Source organism: Delphinus delphis, chromosome 16 (genome assembly GCF_949987515.2).
Source record: "Delphinus delphis chromosome 16, mDelDel1.2, whole genome shotgun sequence".
Taxonomy (NCBI): domain Eukaryota; kingdom Metazoa; phylum Chordata; class Mammalia; order Artiodactyla; family Delphinidae; genus Delphinus; species Delphinus delphis.
In genome coordinates this window covers 36458535-36484588 of record NC_082698.1, presented here as the reverse complement: position 1 = coordinate 36484588, position 26054 = coordinate 36458535, and the positions used below count along the sequence as shown (strand labels likewise).

The following is a 26054-nucleotide window of genomic DNA, read 5'->3' as shown; positions in this document are numbered from 1 at the left end:
GTAATGGCTTAATAAACATTTCTTAAATGGAACAGGGAAAACTGTCCCCTCCTGGATCACCACTAACTGAAAAGTAGCGATTTCATCACCCAGTCTTGGGGCCATAGGTTCACCTGCTTAAAAATTAATCGGAGATCCATCAACAATATTGACAGCAGTGCCCAGAACCAACATCACAAACACGAACAGTGACACCGTCTGTTCAGGGGACATCCTGAAACTATGTTCGGGAAAAAGAAAAACCTGTCGGGGCAAGTAAACAAAGCACGTAGCTTTGCTCTGAAGGGAAAGATCTCACCTTTCCCCTCAAAATCACTTTCAAATAAAGTGCTAGCAGCAAACGAACATCTCTTCTATAACATTTCACCGAGGGATGGATATTTCTGAAGCCTGAGGTCATGCATCCCCAAACAGGGAAACAGAAATATTAGTCGCTTTCATGGAGACCTATGGAGACCTCCCTCAAAGGTCTTTTCCATCCAGGAATACAGACAGGCTCCCAAGTGTAAGCGATGAGTCAAATCATTACTTGGACAGGATGTTCAGATCCCAGCTATGGAGAAACGCTCTTTCTTTGGGTTTAGTTTTCTTTATACCAGGGTAACAAAAGCAAATGCTGCAGGAGCCAATAAAGGAGTGAAGTCCCTTGACTAAATGTTAAAGTAACAGAATGATGGGGATTGTGGCCCACAGACAATCCACACGTATTTAAAATTCACTGCAGCCCGTTGTTGCCATGTGGTAATAAGGGCTTAATGTTGCCAAATGATTCTATTTCTCAAGAGCTGGAAACCCAGATTCTTATGTGAAAACTTCCAATTTTTAAATGCTGGCAGCTAGTTTCAAATTAAAAAAAAAAACCATCAGATCCAGCAAACATGCAGATGAAGCTTGAGCTAATGTGAACATAACCTTGTCACCAAGGCGTGCTGGTAAATGTTTAACAACCAGCTCTCTGGGAGCAAATGCCCTGGTTTATAGCATTTACCAATTTCCATGGTATAATCACTCCCACCATAGCCAACTTCAAGCTACCAACACGATGTCACTAAACACAGCGTTGGGAAGACACAATGCGCTCTCATGCGCACAATGGGCTCTCGTGAACCAGTAGGAGCTGATTTCAGCACCCCACTGCTTGTGACTCTCCTTAGCACTTTCGGAAAGTATGAGTTCTGCCAATTCCTAAATCATTAAGCTTAAACTATTCCGCAAACTTAACACCAACAAACCAAACTTGCCCTAAGACTCAAACTCTGTAAATAACGGAAGTAGGGGAAGAAATAGAGTAAAAAAAGTAATTTTTTTTTCAAACTACTACTATGATAAACTAACTTTGCTTTGCCTAGTCCCAAAGTCACCCAAGCAAGCATGGGTGCAGTGGGGTTCTCAAATTTTAGGTGCCATCAGAATCACCTGGGGGGCTTGTTAAATCACAGATCGCTGGGTCCCACTCCCAGAGTTTCTGATTGCATGTCTAACAATATTGCCAGGTGATGCTGACGCTGTTAGTCCTAGGACCACACAGACTTTGGAGCTGAAGAGCTGGGATTAATGCATGACCCCACTCCAGTACGGTGACAACAGGCCTTCAATAAAATCACATACTCTCCCCAATAGCAGCTGTCTTGGCTAACCTGCAGGGCTGTTTTCAAGAATCCAGTGAGATGGCTGTGTGAACATGCTTTGGAAACATGAGTTATACATGCATTTTATATAAGAAGTAAAATAATTCAGGTCTTCTTATCTCAAGTTGAAATACATTTGGAAACATCATTTCCAAACCGAAAACTCTAATTTCTCAAAGGAATTCAGTGATTCCCTGTATGATGAAATTAGAAAAAGTATGGATTCTAAACACATGTTCAGGATACAACTCTAAGAGGTTCTCCTTATGTGCTTCAGTCTGTCCAAAATAAATACTATTACATATAAGATGGCTAAGCAACAAGGTCCTACTGTATAGCACAGGGAACTATATTCAATACCCTGTGATAAACCAGAATGGAAAAGAATATGAAAAAGAATGTATATATATGTATAACTGAATCACTCTGCTGTATAGCAGAAATTAATGCAACATTGTAAATCAACTAGACTTCAATAAGATAAACTTAAAAAGTAACTAAATAAATAGCTGAGTAAATAAATCTGGTAAAAACCATCCCAGGAGGTCCCATACCTACTCTCTATGGACCTACCCCAAACCAGTCCCATCACTCTCCTGTGCTTGAGAAATGAGTCACCAAATGGTTTTGCACAAAATGAATAAAATACGCATCTGTGTGATACCCCACACTTCCCAAGGTGCTTTTGCTGACCCTGGCTCCATAAATCATAATGGAAGTGGCAGAAAAGGTTATCTTACTAAACCAAGAACAATTTGCATATAAAATGGTGGACTCTGAATTATAAATTACACTCGGGGCTCTTTTCTCCTCACACAGGACAGCTAACTGAGACCTGAGAGAGAGAGAAATTTCAAATGTGTTCCATGAGTGAGAAAAATAACAAAACCTCAAAGATGGCTTCTTCCTCCTGGCACCCAGTGATAAAAGGGGTACACGAATGGCCAAAAGGGTCGAGCCAGAATGAGGGGTAGGATGACGGTATCTACAAAGCTTATGCTCCTGCAATATCACAAATCAGTTCCTGGATTAATAATAGGAACCCAGCTAATAATGAATGGTCTACTTAGATTTAGAATTTCACACATCCACAATTACCTTATTATCCCCTCCTGATGACTTTTCCACCATTATTAACTTTTTTCGGTTGTGTCCTTGGAGATTTCTGGCTTAATGAAGGCCAATTCTTAAGTCCTCACACCTTGAAAAAAATGTAGTGAAACTATAAGAGAATCTTTTACTGTTCCCTAAATCTCATGTAAACCCAGTAAGATTGTTGTTATATCCTGCTTGTTTAGACGGTAGGTATTTGTTTTCATCTAAAAAAGGAAAAGAGTCACTGCTAACTTCTAATAAATGTTAGTCTTGAACTGAACAAAACTTACAAGGAAAAGTATCTCTTGTAATGAAGAGCTAAGTGGACAAAAGGGATGACTTTTTTCTAAAAATTTTCTATCATTAGAATACTTTGCATTCTAAATAGGACTCCTGTTGAAGTTGGGAAGTGTCCTTGTGGATGAAAATATTAGATTTGGTACATAAAATATTCTGGTAGGTTATTTAAAACAACACTCGCAGAACATAGACAGTGGGGAGAAACACAAAGTTCGATGAACTCTACAGGATTAAGTGCCCTGATATACAACCACATGGGAGCCTCCCCTTTGAGAACCACTCTCTCAAATTGTAGGATTCTTCACTGGCCTACCAATCTCTTGGAGCATATGTTGTTTAAGTTTGTCTTTTGTGTTCCATTTTGTTGAATCATTAATTTTGAAGGCAAACTTTTGCCAGGCAGAAATTTGTTTGTGACAGTGATCCTAAAATGTTGAAGGAAGGAAGGAGAGAGGGAGGGAGGGAGGGAGGGAGGAAGGAAGGAAGAGGGGAAAGGAAGAAGGAGGAAGGAAAAAAAGAAAGAAAAAGGAAGAAAGAAATGCAGCTTTGTTCAACTGGAAGTATTCTACACAGGGGTCTAGTTTAATGCTTGTCTCGTGGCTTTGTAACTCTTTCTTGTACATTCTAAAATTGATGAAGACTAATTAACATTATCTAAGGATTTAAATACATTTACTATATATGAAAAGGACACAGTCATCAGACATAACAATTGCTAACTATTCAGGGTCGGCTGAACATCATTTAGATAGCCCTAGTTACTCGGGTTTTTAAAATACATGTCTGCAAACTTGTATTATGCTCAGAAGAGTGATTTTATATAACAACGACAGGACTTTACAGCTATGTATATACACTGCTTTATTATTTGTCAGATTGTTTACTACATAGTATAGTAGTATATATTGATCCTTTACAACTTAGTGTGCACCTTCAATTTCCCATTCTGGAAAGGGAAGAGCTTGGATACATTACACCTGAGGGCCTTAGCACTTACTAACCCTAACTCTTCCCCATACCAGCCTGGTTTGCTCTATTTCTTCTTCGGGTTCCTACTCCAAAGTTACCTCATCACACAAAGACCTGCCCAGCACTTCCTATCCCCCTTACCTATTTATTTTCCCCACTTATTGCCATTTGATATACTCCATAATCACTTTTTTGATTATTGACCATCTCCCTGCACTAGAATATAAGCTCCAGGAAGGCAGGGGCTTTGTTTTGTTCATAACAGTATTTGTTGCATTGATAGAGTATGATAAATACTTGTTGAATGAGAATGAATGCTTAGGAAAGAGAATGATAAAACCTATTCATCCTCACAAACTTTGGAAGGATCAGGGCATATCACTTACTGACAGATGGGCTACAGGAAGAGATCTGTCTTCAATTGTCTTCACTTTGGCCAAGACTGAGCATGGAAATAGAAGGCAGGCTATATAATACTTTCTTTTATAGATGGCCAGGCTGTTAGGCAAATACTCCAAACTTGCTCCCTGCACCAGTGTGTTCATTAGGCTCCAGAAACCTCCTGAAGGAGCAGAGGCTTCTTTATCTTGGCCGTAATAAGATATGACCTTTCTCAGTTCAGAAACTTGAGAAACACACTTGCTCGTGGCCAACACAGATTGAGTAACTTTCTGGAATCCAGGGCATTACCCAAGAGGAGGGACGGAGACTTTGATGGAGTTTGCTTAAATGTCCCAGGTCACCTTGGTACACTTCAGGCTCCCTAGTGGAGATGGACACAGAGGACATCCTTGAGGGACCTGGGGAGCTCACAGCGCTAGGGGTGGGTCAGCACTTCCTGAATCAGAATTGAGCCGACACCCAGCTCTCACCTAGGGGACGGTATTTAGCGCCTCTTCATCTCTCTTTAGCTTTAGTTTCCTTATCCGCCTAAACACCTTACTGCCACTTTCTGAAAATGATGAAACTGAGGCCCACAGGAGGGACGTGTCTTGCCCAGTCACCCAGCTAGTTAAATGCAGAAACAGCACTAGAATTCAGGATCAGTGCTTTTTCATTTATGAATTTGAACTTAATTTTCATGCCCCTGGATCTCAACTTTCTCAGTTTCAAAACTCTTCAATCATTGGGTCCCTTTAGTGGGAAAAAGATCCCATGGATCATTTAAGTAAGTGGCAGTGTCAGATTCTGCTGGCAAGGGAAAGGGGCACAGGAGGAAAAGCCAAAACCTGCATATAATCAATCTGACTTAATATAATGCTCTAGGGCTCTATTGCCAGCTCTTGTAGAAACCACTTATCAATGAGATAAATGATGTTACTTTTGATGATGCAAATAAAATTTGCAATTATAGCTTTATTAAGTACCATGAATAATGCATTGATTTATTAATTTATTCATTAATGATAAACTTTCTGGCGAGACTGATCCCCACATCTTCCAACCCTTCCTTCTCCTATGTTCAATCACTACTGTGAATTGAATTCTCTTTATTTTCTCTATCTATTGTTTCTCTTTCTTCTCATTTTATTCCCTGTGAGATGAAGCTAGACAGTATAGAGATTATCTTGACTGTAGAAATGGGGAAATTGGAACACATAGGTGTTAGGGATTGCTTAACAAAGAGAAAGTTAGGACTCCATGTCACTCACCCATATCTTCCACTTAGCCAACTTTGTCAAGTCTAAAGAAGCAACACTGCCAGTCAGGATATCGTATTATTCTTATTATGTAGAGCCATATTCCCTAAAGCATGTTCACCAATAAAGCAATTCACCTCCAAATAATGTCAAAGATTTCATTTTTGTTTGTGAGCAAAACTTCTGAAGGACATTCATAAAACACAAATGATACAGAGCAAATGGGTAGAAAGAAGTAATTATTTTTAGTAAGATGCGTAGAAAGCCTTTCCTGCAGGCCTCAGTCTATATATCTATGAAACTGGCGCAATGATTATGGTTTTCATGAAACATGAGTCTGTGGAAAACTAAAATACTTCAGAAGGGGATTTACATCACCTTGTCTTTGGCATATTGTGCAGAAATAATTGTAACAAAAATGATGAGGACGGCCAATATGTATTGAGCACTAAGTGCTGGGTACATATTATCTCATTCAATCCTTCATGTAACAACCCTATGAGGCAGAAACTATTTTTACTCTCCTATAGATGAGGAAACTGAGGCACAGAGGGGTGAAGTAAGCTTGTCCAAAGTCCCAAGCCTAGTGGTCAGGTTCTTCCATAAGAGATGCCATGATCATGGCCATGGGAGAGGTTTTCTTTCTTTCTCTAAGAGGTGGTTTTGTTGTTTGCAGGGGGGTAAAGCGGACCTACCGTTCTGAAGTCCTCTTCGAACTTAAAAGCCCCGCCTCCCGTGGCACAGAGAGTGGTGTGGAGGCTGGAGAAGTTCTTCTCGCTGCCCATCTGGATGAACCTGTGCATCGCGCAGCTGGGAAAGCGGATGAAATGCAGGTTCCCCTTCCGCCCACACATGGTCAAGTTTTTCAGTTCCAGGTGAACGTCTCGGATCCCGGTTTTCCCGTAAGCCGTGTTCGAAGTCAAATACTTCCTGATGCTCTTCAGGTTCTCCACTTCCTCTTGTTCCTCTTCAGCTGTAATATCCTTCGGTTCAAAGTAGACCAATTTAACCAGCGTCCCACCGATATCCATGCCGAACCACGGGAACGCTAGCGGACAGAAAGACAGAGTGCCCTTGAATTCTGGACAAAGAAATGGGCCGTCTTTGAATAGTCAATAATGAAATGCAGTGGTGTTGCATCTATAGCTGCATTTACCATGCAGTTTACCTGAATTCAACTCTAGGTGCCTAAAAGAGACAGGCGAGGAGAAATTCACACTTTAAATGGTGTCCATGATTCTGCCTACATTTCATTCAGAATCGGCCTCGGAATTGAATGTGAGATGAGAATAAGATTCCCTAAGCCAGTCTCAATTGCCACGTGGTTCTCAGGGCTCCAGAATCTCACCAAATAGAGTTAACTCCCGTACTTAAAGATACATATTTTGCATACACTCTGGCTCCCAAATGCTATTTTATCAGAATCTCAGCCAAAGAAAACAGTGATCTGTTCTGATGCCAGAGGAAACGCTGGCTATGCTAAGTGTACCAAGAGATGGTACGTTGACCTCTACGCCTCACCGTGTCTTCCTAGCTCATTCTTCGATGATCATTTTTACAGCATTCAATTTTTGCCTTCATGTGCTGCCTTTATATGACATGACTCCACTGCTTTAATCTACAGAATAAATAGGAAGGAGAAAGGAGAGAGAGTGGGCTGTGAGAGCTGAGGGGCACACATGATGATCCCTATGGCGACAGGATTCTCAAAAGAACAGTTTGAGCTACAACTCATTTCTTTCTTTATTAAGGAGAGAAACTCTCCACCTCAAATGGCCCGCCCAGAAGTCCTCACCTCACCCATGTGTCCTCTGCCACAGATTCTGATTTAATTCTGAGGGAGGATCTAGGCACGTGCTTTTTTTTTTTTTTTTTTTTTACATTCCCCAGAGGTTCCAACTTGCAGGCTTGCAAACAGCTAAGCCACAAGAACCATGACCACTGAGAGTCAAGCCCACAAATAGCATAGCTCCTGACCAGGTCTGCAACACAAAGGCATGTTTTGTGTATATATATATATTTTGCGGTACGCGGGCCTCTCACTGTTGTGGCCTCTCCCGTTGCGGAGCACAGGCTCTGGACGCGCATGCTCCGCGGCATGTGGGATCTTCCCGGACCGGGGCACGAACCCATGTTCCCTGCATCGGCAGGCGGACTCTCAACCACTGCGCCCCCAGGGAAGCCCTGTGTTGTATTTTTATATATAAATATATATTTATATTTTAATCTGCTGGAGAGGCTTATCTATGACAAAATGAATTTCCATCGTAATTATTTTTATTGTTATTAAGAGAACGGGCTGAGCTCCCTGAACAGGCTGACTTTATTTAGAGGCAACCTGGAAAGTTAACGCTGGGCTGTCATATGTTCTGTAATGAACACAGGGCAAACCCAAGTGGGAATCCAAAATTTGGAGTCTCCCTTTTCACCTTCCTCAGCAGACTCCATGGGCTAAAGCTGAAACTTCTATTAAAACTGAGTCTAAAGACTCAAGAAGTAAAAGTGGCTTCTTTCAAAAAGCCTATTTTATTCAGCCCTAGAGAACATCCATTTGAGCCCTGGTCAAACTGTGCACATTACGCCTAGAGATTACATTGCCAGGAACATACCTGGGACCTAGAGGGCTTCTTTTTCCTAGGCAGCCCCACTATCAAGCTCTCTTCATGGGTACAGTGGGGAGGGAGGAGGAAGGAGTACATAGGAGGAAGCCATTCCTGAACAGAATCTTCTCTCCTGTGCTTCCCTGTTGTCATTTTAGCTGTGATCCAAGCCAGCTGCTCCACACTTAGTAAGCAGTAACTCTAATGGTATAGAAAAATAAAACCTCAAACTCCCAAAAAGAGTAAGAGCAGCAAATGCCACTGACAAGACCAATTTAACAAATGTCCTATTATCTTTGCAGAAGTTTGCAAAGCAAATCCCACACAGCCCAGTGTAGAGTGGGAAGCTTGCTTATCCAGCCTAGCAGGAGAGAATAGAAAACTGGAAACAGTTCATCCCTATCTCACAGATGACATTTCTTGGTCCATTCTCTAAAAATTACTGTCAGCATGGCCCACAGTGTAGGTAGTAGGTAAATCCTTGATTTAGAATTCAGACCAATTGCTTCCCAGAAGCAGCAGCCAGTAACTAGCTCACATTAACTCCCTCCACCTCCCTGGATCTCAATTTCCTTATCTTTGAAAGGAGTGGACTGCATAAGAATGGCCTCCAGTTCCCTCCCTCCCATAAACTTTCCATGGATTTTTAAAGAAACACACACAAAAAATCGCAACTACCCCTAATCACACAGGCCATCCAGAGCCCTAGTTTTCAACCCCACTGAAATACGCTATAGTACATCAACAGGTGCCCAGGCTATGCAACTGGAGTTGCAGGTGTGATCCATTCTCATCAAAGTAGGAAAGACATACTACTGGATAGGATGGGGGAAGGGTATTCTGGAACATTGCTAGGATAACTATTTTTGAAAGACAACAACATCTGTTAAACATCTAGCAACAGCTATTAAAATTAAAAGTACACATACATTTTAAATGCAGTTAATCCCTCTCTTGGACCATATTAGAAAAAGGACCAGTATTCGAGGATGGGTATAAGGAAGTTCACTGCACCCCTTACAGTGACCAAATTTAAGAAAAACAAAAAAGCAAGATCAAAACAAATTGGAAACAATGTGCATACCCTTTAACAGAGAAACTTCAATAAAGCATGACTTCCAAACCATGGAATATTAGGCAGACATTAAAAAGAATGAATGAGATCTATACTAACTGCCTAGAGGGATACACCCCCAATCTTCTGTTAATGAGAAAAGCAAGAGATACCAAGAAGTGTAAATAATTTATTAACCCCTTCTGGTTTGAAAAAAAAGTAGGGGAGGGAGGGAGGAAAGAAAGGAGGAAGGGAGGGATGAAGGACAGCAGGCAGGCAGGTGGAAAGAAGAACCTTAAGTGTTTATGATTTTATGAGCCCACAGGAAGGTACAGAGGGCCACCCCTTCAGGTTGTTGATATTGTCAGAGGGTGGCAGGATAAGCAGGTTTTATAGGTAGAGGTTAGAAATCAGGGGAGAGGATGAGAAAATTCTGTACTTAGAACTTGCAGTATATAAAGAAGTAAAAAAATAAGAATTCAGTGATAATGGAAAACAGGAGACACCTTAGCACAGAATGGACAGAATAAGTTGTGTGTAACCCAGAAAAGCCCCTACATGGCCTTTATTTGGTTGGATATTGTTAAGTACAGGAAACTGAAAAGAGGTCTCACTTTTTAAAATGCATCAGGGGACAGCTAAGCATTTTATAAGTTATTTACAATTCCAGTTTCTTCTTCCTGCTTCACCTCCTGCGCAGTTTTGAGCCATTTCAAAGCTTTTGTTAGCAACTCAGCAAAACAGGGGGGGGGAAAGTGTAGAGTTTTGGAAATTCAGTTAAATGTCATATCAGCAGTTTGGGTTAAGGTAAAAGGGAGCAAGGATTGGAAAACTATAGTTTGAATGGCAATAGAAATTGCTTTCACTTACCTATATTCATTTCTTACCTTCATGAAAAATTAAATGCTCTTCTATTCACATTTTAATGCTTTTATAGGACACTGTCATATTTTAAATGTTCAGTTTTATTTATCTTCCTGATATCAAGGTCTACCTAAACTACACTTCCCGTATACGAGCTGTGGATGGAGACAATCCATGACTCACGTTTTCTTTAATCCAGGGTATGCAGATGGTTTGATAAATTCAGCTGAACCACTAAGGGCCTGTTCTGTGTTTGCCAGAAGTGATGCTCGTTCTAGATACAGAATGTCTGCATTCACCCTTTACTCCTCCCTTTTAAACCCAGATGCCTTTTTTAGTTCAGAAGTCTGTAGATCAAGAGGACCCACATCCAGAGTTGATGTCAAAATGACCCCCTAATTTAGTGCCAACTGCATCATCCAGATGCTGTGACTGGGTGGGACTGTGGGGTTCTCTCCTTTGGGGAGGGGATGAGTGTTTCACCTGCAGGAGGGGCAGCGAGCCAAATATCTGGTAATCAGAAGAGCAAACTGTGGTTGTCATTAGGGCTGCTGCTTCCCTTGCTTCCTGGCCCATGCGGTCAGACTACAGTTCCTGGCCATTTCTGAATGGAGCCGGGCAATGTGTTTCATCTGGACAGTGAGTTAGGAATGGAAATGGTGTGTGTCACTTTCAGGCGAGAGCACTTACGGCTTGTGTCAGACCTTGCAGAACCCTTTCTCTGTTACCGTGACCACCAAAATTAAAGATAATGATTGCTCCATCAGCCAGGATGCAGAGTCAAGACGAGCCATATTGGAACCCCAGCTGCCCATCAATGAACTTACAGTGCGAAGGAGAAATAAACCTTTGTTGTTTTAAGGTACTGAGATTTGGAGGTTTTTCCCGCAGGATATCTTGCCTGTCCTGACTAGTATACTTTCCATCAAAATCTTTGGCTGTTTTTTTCCCTGGAGCCTTCCCTCTCCTGCAGAACCAGATCCAGGGACTGCCAGTATCGCTGATAAACATGTGGTAGCTGAGTGTTAATAAAAGCGTACATAGGCTCTGTTGCATTTATTTGTGTAAAAATTTCTGGAAACACAAACCTGAATTGGCAATCTGATAGTAGTTAAAACCCTGAAATAAATCTGTATTCTACATAGTGTGGTGAAAATATTTAAAAATTTTAGTGGTAGTCAATGGCTTTAAGACAAAACCTGTTTCTTAAAGACCTTTTCAGAACACTAGAATAGTCTCTGAGGGGCACTTAAATATATATAACATCTTTACCGGAGTATAATTGCTTCACAATGAGGGACACTTATGCTTCTTGCAGTAAATTTCAAGGGTTACACAGTGAATTCCAAATAGCATAAATGAGTAAAGTGAGAAAAAACCAAAACCAAAATCAAAAACAAAACAACCACACACAAACAGAGAGAAAAGATGTTCCTACCAGTCAAGGAAACAATCTTAAAGAGCTAAGGGGGCCTGACATGAGAAAATCTACCTCCTCTCAAACAACCAGCCACAGAGCTTTAGGGCATTCCTAGTGCAGCAAGTTTCCCTACCATCGGTGTGTCTTCCTGTGCGTAAAGTAGGTGCCCAGTGCTCAAGATTAGCTCCTCTGTGCACGGGTCTGACTCAGCAACCTGCTGCTGTCATGGGCAGTTTTCCCTAGGTTCACCAACTTGAAATTTGTTATAATAGTTGTGAACAGGGAGCAAAAGGACTGCATTTCTTGCCCCACTATTTGTTAATAGGTTTGTTAAGCAAACTAATAAACAGGTGGAAAAGATGTTTGAAGATGATGTGTGATCAACAGATAAAAGAGACTTTTCAAGCACTTTGGAGATATTTTTACACTATGTGAATACTGACTATGTTCAAGTTGCCTAAGGATCTCTGCAAGTTAAAAACAACCACAACAGGGCTTCCCTGGTGGCGCAGTGGTTGAGAATCTGCCTGCCGACGCAGGGGACACGGGTTCGAGCCCTGGTCCGGGAAGATCCCACATGCCGCGAAGCAACTGGGCCCGTGAGCCACAACTACTGAGCCTGCGCGTCTGGAGCCTGTGCTCCGCGACAGGAGAGGCCGCAATAGTGAGAGGCCTGCGCACCGCGATGAAGAGTGGCCCCCGCTTGCCGCAACTAGAGAGAGCCCTCGCACAGAAACGAAGACCCAACGCATCCAAAAATAAATAAATAAATTAATTAATTAAAAAGAAAAGACACATCTTTAAAAAAAAAAAAAAACAACCACAACAACTTTAACTTAGATCCAAGTGTGTAATACAAACTGTATTTCTTTAAAAATTTCCTGAGTGCTAGCCTTCCCTTCACTATGTCTAAATTTGGTTGATAGTATAATGAAATTCTTTGCTAATATATTCATAGAAACATTGAACTTTAAGAGGTAGAAGGGACCTTTGGTGGAGTTCAACACCCTGTTTACAGATAAGAAAATCAAGGTTTAGAAAGATCAAGGAATTACCCAAGGTCAGTCACAGTAGGTAACAGAACCTATTCTTAGTTTCGTGAGCAACAAATTCCCCATTTCGCTCCGCTAGTCTGAGTTGTCTGTCACTTGCAAGAGATAGAATGATTGTGGGCAAGTTTCTTTCTTGAGCCATTTACTAATCTGTAAGATGGAGGTAGACTAACCCAACTAACTAAAGTTCTGTCTAGTTCTCATATTCTATCATCCTAAATACACACACACAAAGTTCTCCAAAACCGTACTTTTAACAGCATAAAACGTAACAGTTGAGACCCTAAGAACTATTTAAGGACCTTGAAGAAAATGGCAAATGTAAAATTTAATAAAAGGGTTTTCATAACATTGTGAAGAAACCCGTAATTACTGCACACAGAGCAATCTGCTAAACATTAAATACTCTTATGCAAAGAAACCTGAATCATGGTTTCTTTCAAATTAATGCATACCAGATTTCTTTAGTTTATATTTCAGTCACATGGCAAGGATACAAGAACACAAGCGCTTACAGAGTACTGATGGGAATATAAACTGTTGCAATCCTTCCTCTGCACTATTTGGAAATATGCATCAAAAAGTTCCAGATTCCTATGCCCTTTGTTACATTAGTTCCACTTTACTCTAAAGAAATAACTATGCATGCATTTAAAAATTTATCTTACAAAAATCATTAAAGTTTTACTAATAATGAGGATGTGAAATTCAATGTCCAAAAATAGAAGGCTGGTTAAATAAATGATTATCCACTAACACAAAGGAACAATACATCACCATTAAAATCATTGTGTAGGATGTCAATTAATGATGTAAGGAGAATGTTCATCATATACTGTTAGGTGAAAAGTGTGGGTGATTAAATGGTACATTTCGTACAATTACAATTTTGTATAAAAATTAAACAGCTATTGTTCGCAGAAAACAAGACTAGAAACTTCAGGCCAAAATGTTAACAGGCATTATGTATAGTGGATTAAGGTTTTCTTCTTCTTCTGGCTTTGCTGATATGATGTTTTTCAATTTTTTACAGTCAATATGTTGAATCTTCATAATCAGAGTTATTTTAGAATTCTCAAACAAAAACTTCTCTGTAATGATGCAAAAGAAAAAAAAAACTGTTTTAATTTTGCTTCAGTGAGCAGAGAGCAGATCTATGGCCTTGTCCATGAAAAAGGTATGCCTGCATTCCTCATCTCAATAGTTCCTTCCTGTCTCAAGCAATATTCTGCCCATCTCAAGCCTGTTACCGAAATCCAAGATGGCAATATAAAAAAGATGTGGTATATATATACAATGGCGTACTACTCAGTCATAAAAAAAGAATTAAATTTTGCCATTTGCAACAACATGGATGGACTTGGAGGGCATTACGCTTAGTGAAATAAGTAAAACAGAGAAAGACAAATACTGTATGCTATCATATGTGGAATCGAAAAAATAAAACAAACTAGTGAATATAACAAAAAAGAAACAGACTCACAGATATAGAGGACAAACTAGTGGTTACCAGTGGGGAGAGGGAAGGGGAGAGGGGCAAGACAGGGGTAGGGAAGTGAAAGGTACAAACTATTAGGTATAAAATAAGCTACAAGGATATATTGTACAGCACATGGAATATACCCAAGATCTTGTAATAACTATAAATGGACTAAAACCTTTAAAAATTGTGAATCACTATATTGTACACCTGCAACTTATATAATATTGTACAGCAACTATACTTCAATTTAAAAAGTTTAAAAAAAAAAAGAAAAAGAATGACAGGGGAAGCCTGACACCCAAGAGCAGAGTCCTTTAGCCAGTTAGATGCTTGACATCACCAGGGCTCCTTCAGGTAGGAAAAGACCTGAATTACTCCCTTATTGTCAAGGCAAAACCTGTATGTTAAACTTGGCAATTCAAAACACAGTTAAGGAAGCACAGGTATGTTTGTGGGAATGGATCACCACGGGAAAGGCTACATACCCCCGTGTGACAGTAACCCTTCTTCCACTGACACAGCCTCAGATGCCCATCAACTTTCTCCCTCTCACCCAGACAAGGGTGGGAACAAAAGTGCTGATCATAGTATCACATGAGTAAGAGCAAAAGGATAGTGAGGATTCCTTTCAGAACTCCCGAGACAAGTAGAAGTATTATCACATCAGCCTCCAGGACTAACTTCTGGATTTCACCACCTCTGCCATGCAGGCCCAAATTAACTGTTAGGCACAATGGGCTCGGTGCCTATAGTATTTTTAAGCCATCACGAAAATATTGCAATTTCTTTTAAAATCAGAAGAAAATATATGAATTTTCAGGTCAAAGAAAATGTTGTAATACATCTTATCAACACATCCATCTTTATATCAAAAGAGTCGTAAAATACAATTTTTATTTCTTTTTTATGGAGCAAGGGGCCCTGCAAAGGCAAAAGTGCCTGAGGTCTATGAAAGTTAAGCTGTTTATAGTCTGCTCTACACCCAACCCCAGGTTAGAAATGACAATACGTGACCAGAGTTTACTTTGTGTGTGTAATTTGAACTGGATCTCTACGATTTGCTTACAATTGTATTTCTGGAAAGCAACTTCCATTTTAGTATTTTATGCAACTAAACTTTAAAGTCAAATGTTTTAATTATCTTTATTTTTTAAAACTGGCTGTATTCAACCACAATGTTTCTCAAATTTGCCTCATCATAAAAACCATCAAAGGCACTCCCTGCGACTTCCCTGGCGGTCCAAAAGACTCTGCACTTCCACTGCAGTGGGTGTGGGTCGATCCCTGGTCGGGGAAATAAGATCCCACATGCCGCGAGGTGTGGCCAAAACGTTAAAAAACAAAACAAAACAAAAATTCCTAGGCCACTGCCTGGAGAGCCCAAAGCAGTGGGACTGGAGAAAATGTTTTCAAAGAGGGGCCCCTGGAATTCTCACAGGTCAAGCTCAAAACCACAGTTCTAGCTGAATCGCAATGAATGCTCTAAGTAGCTGGACCACTATTTGAAAGTGACAATCAGAGTTTGAATGAGCTGCCTTTGCTCCTAACTGCCAGGGAACTCAGGCTGCCAGCTGAGGGCAATGCACGGTAATGACCCAGCTGACACCCCATTCCCAGGAGGGACTTGGGAACAACTTATCACTTGTTAATTAAATTATTTCTGGGCAATTTATAACATGAGTGCCACAGGTGATTTTCACATCTTAAATACAGCTTCTGAAGTTTCCAGTTATCATTCATCTGGGACTAAACCCCACGGATATGGGTCTAGAAATGTTCCATATATAATTAAATTTCATCCATGTGCTCTTCTCTCCCAGTGACTCCCATTTTTTAAAAATTTAATTAATTTATTTTTTATGCAGCAGGTTCTTATTAGTTACCTATTTTATACATATTAGTGTATATATGTCAATCCCAATCTCCCAATTCATCCCACCACCCTCTCCCCCCACTTTCCCCACTTGAGGTCCATACGTTTGTTTTCTACATCTGTGTCTCTATTTCTGCCTTGTAATCTGTACCATTTTTCTAGATTCCACATATATGCGTTAACATACGATATTTGTTTTTCTCTTTCTGACTTACTTCACTCTGTATGATAGTCTCTAAGTCCATCCATGTCTCTACAAATGACCCAATTTCGTTACTTTTTATGGCTAATATTCCATTATATATTTGTGCCACATCTTCTTTATCCATTCATCTGTCAGTGGGCATTTAGGTTGCTTCCATGTCCTGGCTATTGTAAATAATGCTGCAATGAACATTGGGGTGCAGGTGTCTTTCTGAATTATGGTTTTCTCTGGGTATATGCCCAGGAGTGGGATTGCTGGGTCATATGGTAGTTCTATTTTTAGTTTTTTAAGGAACCTCCATACTGTTCTCCATAGTGGCTGTATCAATTTACATTCCCAGCAGTGCAAGAGGGTTCCCTTTTCTTCACACCCTCTCCAGCTTTGGTGTTTGTAGATTTTCTGATGATGCCCATTCTAACCGGTGTGAGGTGATACCTCATTGCACTTCTGGTTTGCATTTCTCTAATAATTAGTGATGTTGAGCAGCTTTTCACGTGCCTCTTGGGCATCTGTATGTCTTCTCTGGAGAGATGTCTATTTAGGTCTTCTGCCCATTTTTGGATTGGGTTGTTTGTTTTTTTAATATTGAGCTGCATGAGCTGTTCATATATTTTGGAGATTAATCCTTTGTCCGTTGATCTGTTGGCAAATATTTTCTCCCATTCTAAGGGTTGTCTTTTCGTTTTGTTTATACTTTCCTTTGCTGCAAAAACTTTTAAGTTTCATTAGGTCTCATTTGTTTATTTTTGTTTTTATTTCCCTTACTCTAGGAGGTGGGTCAAAAAGGATCTTGCTGTGATTTATGTCAAAGACTGTTCTTCCTATGTTTTCCTCTAAGAGTTTTATAGTGTCTGGTCTTACATTTAGGTCTTTAATTCATTTTGAGTTTATTTTTGTGTATGGTGTTAGGGACTAATTTCATTCTTTTATATGTAGCTGTCCAGTTTTCCCAGCACCACTTATGAAGAGACTGTCTTTTCTCCATTGTATATCCTTGCCTCCTTTATCATAGATTAGTTGACCATAGGTGCGTGGGTTTATCTCTGGGCTTTCTATCCTGTTCCATTGATCTATATTTCTGTTTTTGTGCCAATGCCATACTGTCTTGATTACTGTAGCTTTGAAGTCAGGGAGTCTGATTCCTTCAGCTCCACTTTTTTCCCTCAAGACTGCTTTGGCTATTCGGTGTGTTTTGTGTCTCCATAGAAATTTTAAGTTTTTTTGTTCTAGTTCTGTAAAAAATGTCACTGGTAATTTGATAGGGATTGCATTGAATTTGTAGACTGCTTTGGGTAGCATAATCATTTTCACAATATTGATTCTTCCAATCCAAGAACATGGTATATCTCTCCATCTGTTTGTGTCATCTTTGATTTCTTTCATCAGTGTCTTATAGTTTTCTGAGTACAGGTCTTTTACCTCCTTAGGTAGGTTTATTCCTGGGTACTTTATTCCTTTTGTTGCAATGGTGAATGGGATTGTTTCCTTAATTTCTCTTTCTGATCCTTCGTTGTTAGTGTATAGGAATGCAAGAGATTTCTGTGCATTAATTTTGTATCCTGCAACCTTACCAAATTCACTGATTAGCTCTAGTAGTTTTCTGGTGGCATCTTTAGGATTCTCTATGTATAGTATCATGTCACCTGCTAACAGTGACAGTTTTACTTCTTTTCGAATTTGTATTCCTTTTCTTTCTTTTTCTTCTCTGATTGCCGTGGTTACGACTTCCAAAACTATGTTGAATAATAGTGGCGAGAGTGGACATCCTTGTCTTTTTCCTCATCTTTGAGGAAATGCTTTCAGTTTTTCACCATTGAGAATGATGTTTGCTGTGGGTTTGTCATATATGGCCTTTATTATGTTGCGGTAGGTTCCCTCTATGCCCACATTCTGGAGAGTTTTTATCATAAATGGTGTTGAATTTTGTCAAAAGCTTTTTCTGCATCTATTGAGACTATCATATGGTTTTTATTCCTCAATTTGTTAATATGGTGTATCACATTGTGATACTGAAGAATCCTTGCATCCCTGGGATAAACCCCACTTGATCGTGGTGTATGATCCTTTTAATGAGTTGTTGGGATTCTGTGTGCTAGTATTTTGTTGAGGATTTTTGCATCTATATTCATCAGTGATATTGGTCTGTAATTTTCTTTTTTTGTAGTATCTTTGTCTGGTTTTGGTATCAGGGTGATGGTGGCCTCGTAGAATGAGTTTGGGAGTGTTCCTTCCTCTGAAATTTTTTGGAACAGTTTGAGAAGGGTAAGTGTTAGCTCTTCTCTAAATGTTTGATAGAATTCACCTGTGAAGCTATCTGGTCCTGGACTTTTGTTCATTGGAAGATTTTTAATCACAGTTTCAATTTCATGACTTGTGACTGGTCTGTTCATATTTTCTATTTCTTCCTGGTTCAGTCTTGGAAGGTTATACCTTTCTAAGAATATGTCCATTTCTTCCAGGTTATCCATTTTATTGGCATAGAGTTGCTTGTAGTAGTCTCTTAGGATGATTTGTATTTCTGTGGTGTCCACTGTAACTTCTCCCTTTTCATTTCTAATTTTATTGATTTGCATCCTCTCCCTCTTTTTCTTTCTTTTTTTTTTTTTGGCGGTACGCGGGCCTCTCACTGTTGTGGCCTCTCCCGTTGCGGAGCACAGGCTCTGGATGCGCAGACTCAGTGGCCATGGCTCACGGGCCCAGCCCCTCCGCGGCATGTGTGATCTTCCTGGACCAGGGCACGGACCCGTGTCCCCTGCATCGGCAGGCGGACTCTCAACCACTGCGCCACCAGGGAAGCCCTCTCTCTTTTTCTTGATGAGTCTGGTAAAGGTTTATCAATTTTGTTTATCTTTTCAGAGAACCAGCTTTTAGTTTTGTTGATCTTTGCTATCGTTTTCTTTGTTTCTATTTCATTTATTTCTGCTCTGATCTTTATGATTTCTTTCCTTCTATTAACTTTGGGTTTTGTTTGTTCTTCTTTCTCTAGTTCCTTTAGGTGTAAGGTTAGATTGCTTATTTGAGATTTTTCTTGTTTCTTGAGGTAGGATTGTATTAGTATAAACTTCCCTCTTAGAATTGCTTTTGCTGCATCCCATAGGTTTTGGATCATCATGTTTTTGTTATAATTTGTCTCCAGCAAGTATAATCAAAAATTTTTAAATTTCCTCCTTGATTTCTTCAGTGATCCCTTGGTTATTTAGTAACGTATTGTTTAGCCTCTATGTGTTTGTGTTTTTTACATTTTTTTCCCTGTAACTGATTTCTAATTTCATAGCATTGTGGTCAGAAAAGATGCTTGATATGATTTCAATTTTCTTAAATTTACTGAGGTTTGATTTGTGACCCAAGATGTGATCTATCCTGGAGAATGTTCCATGTGCACTTGAGAAGAAAGTGTAATCTGCTGTTTTTGGATGGAATGTCATATAAATATCAATTAAATCTATCTGGTCTATTGTGTGATTTAAAGCTTGTGTTTCCTTTAATTTTCTGTCTGGATGATATGTCCACTGGTGTAAGTGAGGTGTTAAAGTCCCCTACTATTAGTGTGTTACTGTCAATTTCCTCTTTTACTTATTTATGTTTTTTGCAGTATGCAGGCCTCTCACCGCTGTGGCCTCTCCCGTTGCGGAGCACAGGCTCTGGACGTGCACGCTCAGTGGCCACGGCTCACAGGCACAGCTGCTCCGCGGCATGTTGGATCCTCCCGGACCGGGGCACGAACCCGTGTCCCCTGCATTGGCAGGCGGACTCTCAACCACTGCACCACCAGGGAAGTCCGATTTCCTCTTTTATAGATGTTAGCATTTGCCTTACACATTGAGGTATTACTATGTTGGGTGCATATATATTTATAACCGTTATATCTTCTTCTTGGATTGATCCCTTGATCACTATGTAGTGTCCTTCCTTGTCTCTTGTAACATTCTTTATTTTAAAGTCTATTTTATCTGAGTATTGCTACTCCAGCTTTCTTTTGATTTGATTTGTACAGAATATTTTTCCATCTCCTCACTTTCAGTCTGTCTGTGTCCATAGGTCTGAAGTGGGTCTCTTTTAGACAGCATATATATGGGTCTTGTTTTTGTATCCATTCGGCGAGCCAGTGTCTTTTGCTTGGAGCATTTAATCCATTCACGTTTAAGGTAATTATCAACATGTATGTTCCTATTACCATTTTCATAATTGTTTTGCGTTTGTTTTTGTAGGTCTTTTTCTTCTCTTGTGTTTCCCACTTAGAGAAGTTCCTTTAGCATTTGTTGTAGAGCTGGTTTGGTGGTGGTGAATTCTCTTGGTTTTTGCTTGTCTGTAAAGCTTTTGATTTTTCTGTTGAATCTGAATGAGATCTTTGCTGCGTAGAGTAATCTTGGTTGTAGGTTCTTCCCTTTCATTACTTTAAATATATTGCGCCACTCCCTTCTGGCCTGTAGAGTTTCTGCTGAGAAATCAGCTGTTAACCTTATGGGAGTTCCCTTGTATGTTATTTGTCATTTTTCCCTTGTTGCTTTTAATAATTTTTCTTTGTCTTTAATTTTTGCCAATTTGATTACTATGTGTCTCGGCATGTTTCTCCTTGGATTTATCCTGTATGGGACTCACTGCACTTCCTGGACTTGGGTGGCTATTTCCTTTCCCACGTTAGGGAAGTTTTTGACTATAATCTCTTCAAATATTTTCTCTGGTCCTTTCTCTCTTCTTCTTCTGGGATCCCTATAATGCGAATGTTGTTGTGTTTAATGTTGTTCCAGAGGTCTTTTAGGCTGTCTTCATTTCTTTTCATTCTTTTTTCTTTATTCTGTTCCGCAGCAGTGACTTCCACCATTCTGTCTTGCAGGTCACTTATCCGTTCTTCTGCCTCAGTTATTCTGCTATTGATTCCTTCTAGTGTATTCTTCATTGCAGTTATTGCATTGTTCATCTCTGTTTGTTTGTTCTTTAATTCTTCTAGTGGTTGGTTCTTTAATTCTTCTAAGTCTTTGTTAAACATTTCTTGCATCTTCTCGATCTTTGCCTCCATTCTTCTTCTGAGGTCCTGGATCATCTTCACTATCATTGTTCTGAATTCTTTTTCTGGAAAGTTGCCTACCTCCAGTTTATTTAGTTGTTTTTGTGGGGTTTTATCTTGTTCCTTCATCTGGTACCTAGTCCTCTGCCTTTCCATTTTGTCTATGTTTCTGTGAATGTGGTTCTCTTTCCACAGGCTGCAGAACTGTAGTTCTTCTTGCTTCTGCCGTCTGCCCTCTGGTGGATGAGGCTATCTCAGAGGCTTGTGCAAGCTTCCTGATGGGAGGGACTGGTGGTGGGTAGAGCTAGGTATTGCTCTGGTGGGCAGAACTCAGTAAAACTTTAATCCACTTGTCTGCTGATGGGTGGGGCTGGGTTCCCTCCCTGTTGGTGGTTTGGCCTGAGGTGACCCAGTACTGGAGGCTACCTGGCTCTTTGGTGGGGCTAATGGCAGACTCTAGGAGGGCTCACACCAAGCAGTACTTCCCAGAACTTCTGCTGCCAGTGTCCTTGTCCTCAAGGTGAGCCACAGCCACACACACCCCCATCTCTGCAAGTGACCCTCCAACACTAGCAGGTAGGTCTGGTTCAGTCTCCCCTGGAGTCACTGCTCCTTCCCCTGGGTCCTGATGTGCACACTACTTTGTGTGTGCCCTCCAAGAGTGGAGTCTCTGTTTCCCCCAGTCCTGTTGGAAGTCCTGCAATCAAGTCCCACTAGCCTTCAAAGTCTGATTCTCTAGGAATTGCTCCTCCCGTTGCTGGACCTCCAGGTTGGGAAACCTGACGTGGGGCTCAGAACCTTCACTCCAGTGATTGGACTTCTGTGGTATAATTGTTCGCCAGTTTGTGAGTCACCCACCCAGCAGTTATGGGATTTGATTTTATTGTGACTGCGGCTGTCCTACCACCTCATTGCGGCTTCTCCTTTGTCTTTGGATGTGGGGTATCTTTTTGGTGAGTTCCAGTGTCTTCCTGTTGATGATTGTTCAGCAGTTAGTTGTGATTCCAGTGCTCTTGCAAGAGGGAGTGAGCACATGTCCTTCTACTCTGCCATCTTGAACCAATCTCTCCCAGTGACTCCCATTTTAAAGGCAACCAGGCATTCTTCCATAAAGAAGAGCGCTCTGGCAACAGTACTCATGTATTTAGGTCAGGCAGGCAGATACTCTTTGATTTGCAACCCATGGCACAGACAACCACATGAAATCAGAAGAACAAACAGATACATTGACATAAAAGCTATGTCACTTTTTTTTTGTAGGTTAAGATTTGGGAGGAACAAAAGGTCTTAAAGGGCACCATTCTGGTGGCACCAGTAAATGTATTCTTAGCTTGGGTCTGGGCCAGGAGTTAGCAGGGCCAAGCTGGAGGCAGACATGAGGGGACCCAAAATGTCAAAGCCATGAGGTTAAAACAAACTTTTCCTCGAGTCTCTTCCTCAAGTCCCTGAGAGGCTCAGTGAGGTGCAGTTTCTTTCCCAAGGTCCCAGAGCTTCTCTATGCCAACTTCTTATGAGAGAAATCAGAGCAGAGAGACCACCGAGCTCATCTTCTCCCCCTCACCCCTGCAGTCAAGCCCTGAATCTGTTCCAGGTCTTAAGGAGGGAAAATGAGAGGCAGATGAAATTTGTTTCCCATTCCACAGCAATGTTCTCAGGTTAAGCGGGGGAGCAGGGGTGGGGGGTGAGGAAAAGACAATTACAGACAGTTACGGTCATCGTCCCTATTTCTCACCCAGAAGCTGCCTGTCCCGCCCAGTCTAGAGGCAAGGGAAGGTGAGTATCAACCTTCCATGTGGTTCTCACCTTTAACTACACCGCCTTATTCATAAGAAATAGTCCGTGGACTAAAAACATTCCACCGTTTTGACCATGCAGAGATATGCCATGGGGACCTGAGTACAGTGCACCTGTGCGACTATCACCAGTGTGAGCGTTTCAGCCACCAGAGCTGATCCCGGCATCCACCCAGGAATGGTTCTTCCAGCTACCTAATGCCATACACTGAGGCTCAAGATGGTAATCTCATTACCTACTTAAACAAATCCCAGAATAAACCACCAAGAGGTTTAGCTTTCTGTCTTGACAAGCCACCAGAGCATGCTTACTTACTCTAGGGATGCTATTGACAATTTAATACCAGGGAGCGGTTAATTAAAGAGGCTTCGGGGAGAACAGCATTGCTAGGCGGCACTGCGGGGCAGAACAACAGGGCTACCAGAAATGGACTTTGTTCATTTATTTTAGCTGTGAAAGCCTGTCAAATCTTTCAAGTCAAGATGGGCGGGGACCGAGAAAAGATGTGCCACCTGCTCACATGGCAATGCAAGCTGCAATAAAGAGGTCACGATGACCCTCCTCCAACAGTCCGAGACCAAGCTACATGCTTATGCCTCCGCTAATTCATTAAACAGATATTTTGTTCCTATAGACAGTGGGAGCCACTGTGGCAGAGTCAGGACGCAGCAATGAACCTGCTTCCCTGGCACTTACATTCTCGTTTGCAAGGACTGATCGTTAATCAAGAACAGTCTGGACTCACAGACTTAGAGAATGAATTTATGGTTACCAGGGGGGAAGGGGAGGTGGGAGAGATAGTTCGGGAGTTTGGGATTGACATGTCCACACTGCTATATTTAAAATGGATAACCAAAAAGGACCTACCGTATAGCACAGGGTACTCTGCTCAAAATTCTGTAATAACCTAAATGGGAAAAGAATTTGAAAAAGAATAGATACATATATATATATGGCTGAGTCACTTTGTTGTAACCTGAAACTAACACAACACTGTTAATCAACTATACTCCAACATACAATAAAAAGTTAAAAAAAAACAGTCTGGAGAGGAGTGAAAACTCTGCTATGAGTTAAATTCACATTGCCGTTGTACCAGACACTACTTAATTAAAAGAATCCTTTAATATTTACAAATGGCAGCAGCTCTTCGCAGGGTTCCCTTCTGAGCACAGTAACTGTCACAAAGTAAAGCCTGACACCAATTCCTAGCCATTCAAGAACCTTCTTTTTTTTTTTTTTTTAAAGTCCTGGGATTATTTTAAAAAATAAATTTATTTATTTGTTTATATTTTATTTTTGGCTGTGGTGGGTCCTCGTTATTGCGCGTGGGCTCTAGTTGCGGCTAGTGGGGGTTACTCTTTGTTGCAGTGCGTGGGCTTCTCATTGTGGTGGCTTCTCTTGTTGCAGAGCATGGGCTCTAGGCATGCGGGCTTCCGTCATTGTGGCATGTGGGCTCAGTAGTTGTGGCTTGCGGGCTCTAGAGCGCAGGCTCAGTAGTTGTGGCGCACTGGCTTAGTTGCTCCGCGTCACGTGGGATCTTCCCGGACCACGGCTTGAACCCATGTCCCCTGCACTGGCAGGCGGATCCTTAACCACTGTGCCTCCAGGGAAGTCCCCATTCAAGAACCTTCTAATTAAACTGGATATAAAGTTTTAACCTACAAAAAGTTTCAAAATCACAAGGATGTTAGTGTTTGAGGGATGTAAGACACCTTTTAGGGAAATGCACATCAAAACCACAATGAGATACTACTTCAAGCACACTAGGATGACTATATTTAAAGCACGGAAAATAACAAGTGTTGGTGAGGATGTGGAGAAACTGGAACCCTCCTACACTGCTGGTTGGAATACAAAATAGTACAGTCACTTTGGAAAACAGTCTGGCAGTCCTGCAAGAGGTTAGACATAAGCTAGTATATGATCTAGCAAGTTCAGCCTCAGGTATATACCCAGAAGAAATGAAAATATATGCCCACACAAAAATTTGTACGTGAGTGATAAGAGCAGTATTACTCATAATAGCCAAAAAGTGGGAACAATACAAATGTCCATCAATTGATGCATGGATAAATAACATGAAATATTATTTGGCAGTAAAAAGGAACGACATACTGATACATACTAAGACATGGGTGAACCTTGAAAACACTATGCTAAGTGAAAGGAGTCAATCACAAAAGACCAGGTATTATATGATTCCATTTCTATGAAATATCCACAATAGGCAAGTCTATAGAGACAAAAAGATTAGTAGTTTTCCAGGGTTGGGAGTTACGGATATGGGGGAAAAGGGGAGTGATTGCTAATAAGGTTTTTTGGGGGGTGATGATGTAGTCTAAACTTAATTGTGGTGACGGTTGCACTCTGAATATACTAAAAAACACTGAACTGTACACTTTAAATGGGTGAATTCTATCTCAGTAAAGCAGATTTTATAACATATATAAAGCTCTGGCCCAATCCCTGCCTTTTATAAATGCCAAGTTATAAATTGTTTTTGAAGGAAATCTTCCTCAAATGCATGACCCACCTTCTCCTATTCTTAAAGAAAACAGAAGAAAATCTTAGCTCTTTCTGATGACTTGGAGTCATGTAAGAATCAATTACTGTACTACACCACTATATACTGATGCCCTCAGGAACCGCATAAACGTGTGCTTCCCAGGCTGCTAGGTTTGCATATTCTTCTGTCTCTGTCATAGCTTTCTGTGTCTTGCTTTTTAGAAGCTAACGCTGTTAATTTCTTGGCTGCTGTCGGTGCACCGCAATGTCTATCCCGATCCTGCTATGTATGATTGCAGAGAAACCAGAAAATCAAGTCTGGTAAAGCTGTGACTTTGGTAAGAGTAAACAGACTCCGAGAGAGCCCAGGAAGTGCTCCAAGCGTAAAATGCATGAGCGTCTCCAACTTGATCTACTTTCCAACAGTGACTTTTGGTGGCTCAGGAGTGTTTGCTTCCCTCTAGGTTCTCAGCTGCCTTCTGGGTTATCGCTGCCAAGATGCCAGAAGTGATGATCACTGTGATTAGTAACAACTGTTTATTTTTACTATAACAACTTTTGTCA

General features: G+C 40.8%; 1 protein-coding gene across 3 annotated transcripts in view; it reads right to left on the bottom strand.

The window, feature by feature from the left end:
* The window catches only part of PANK1 (pantothenate kinase 1), a 69715-nt gene that overhangs the window by 21738 nt on the left and 21923 nt on the right, over positions 1–26054 (bottom strand). For 2 of the 3 annotated variants that reach the window (XM_060034501.2, XM_060034502.1), the window contains exon 2: positions 6328–6680. The exons of the other annotated variant lie outside the window; for it this stretch is intronic. In XM_060034501.2, coding sequence (XP_059890484.1) covers positions 6328–6680 — 353 coding nt within the window. The remainder of the gene's footprint in view (positions 1–6327; positions 6681–26054) is intronic. 3 annotated transcript variants of the gene reach the window in all.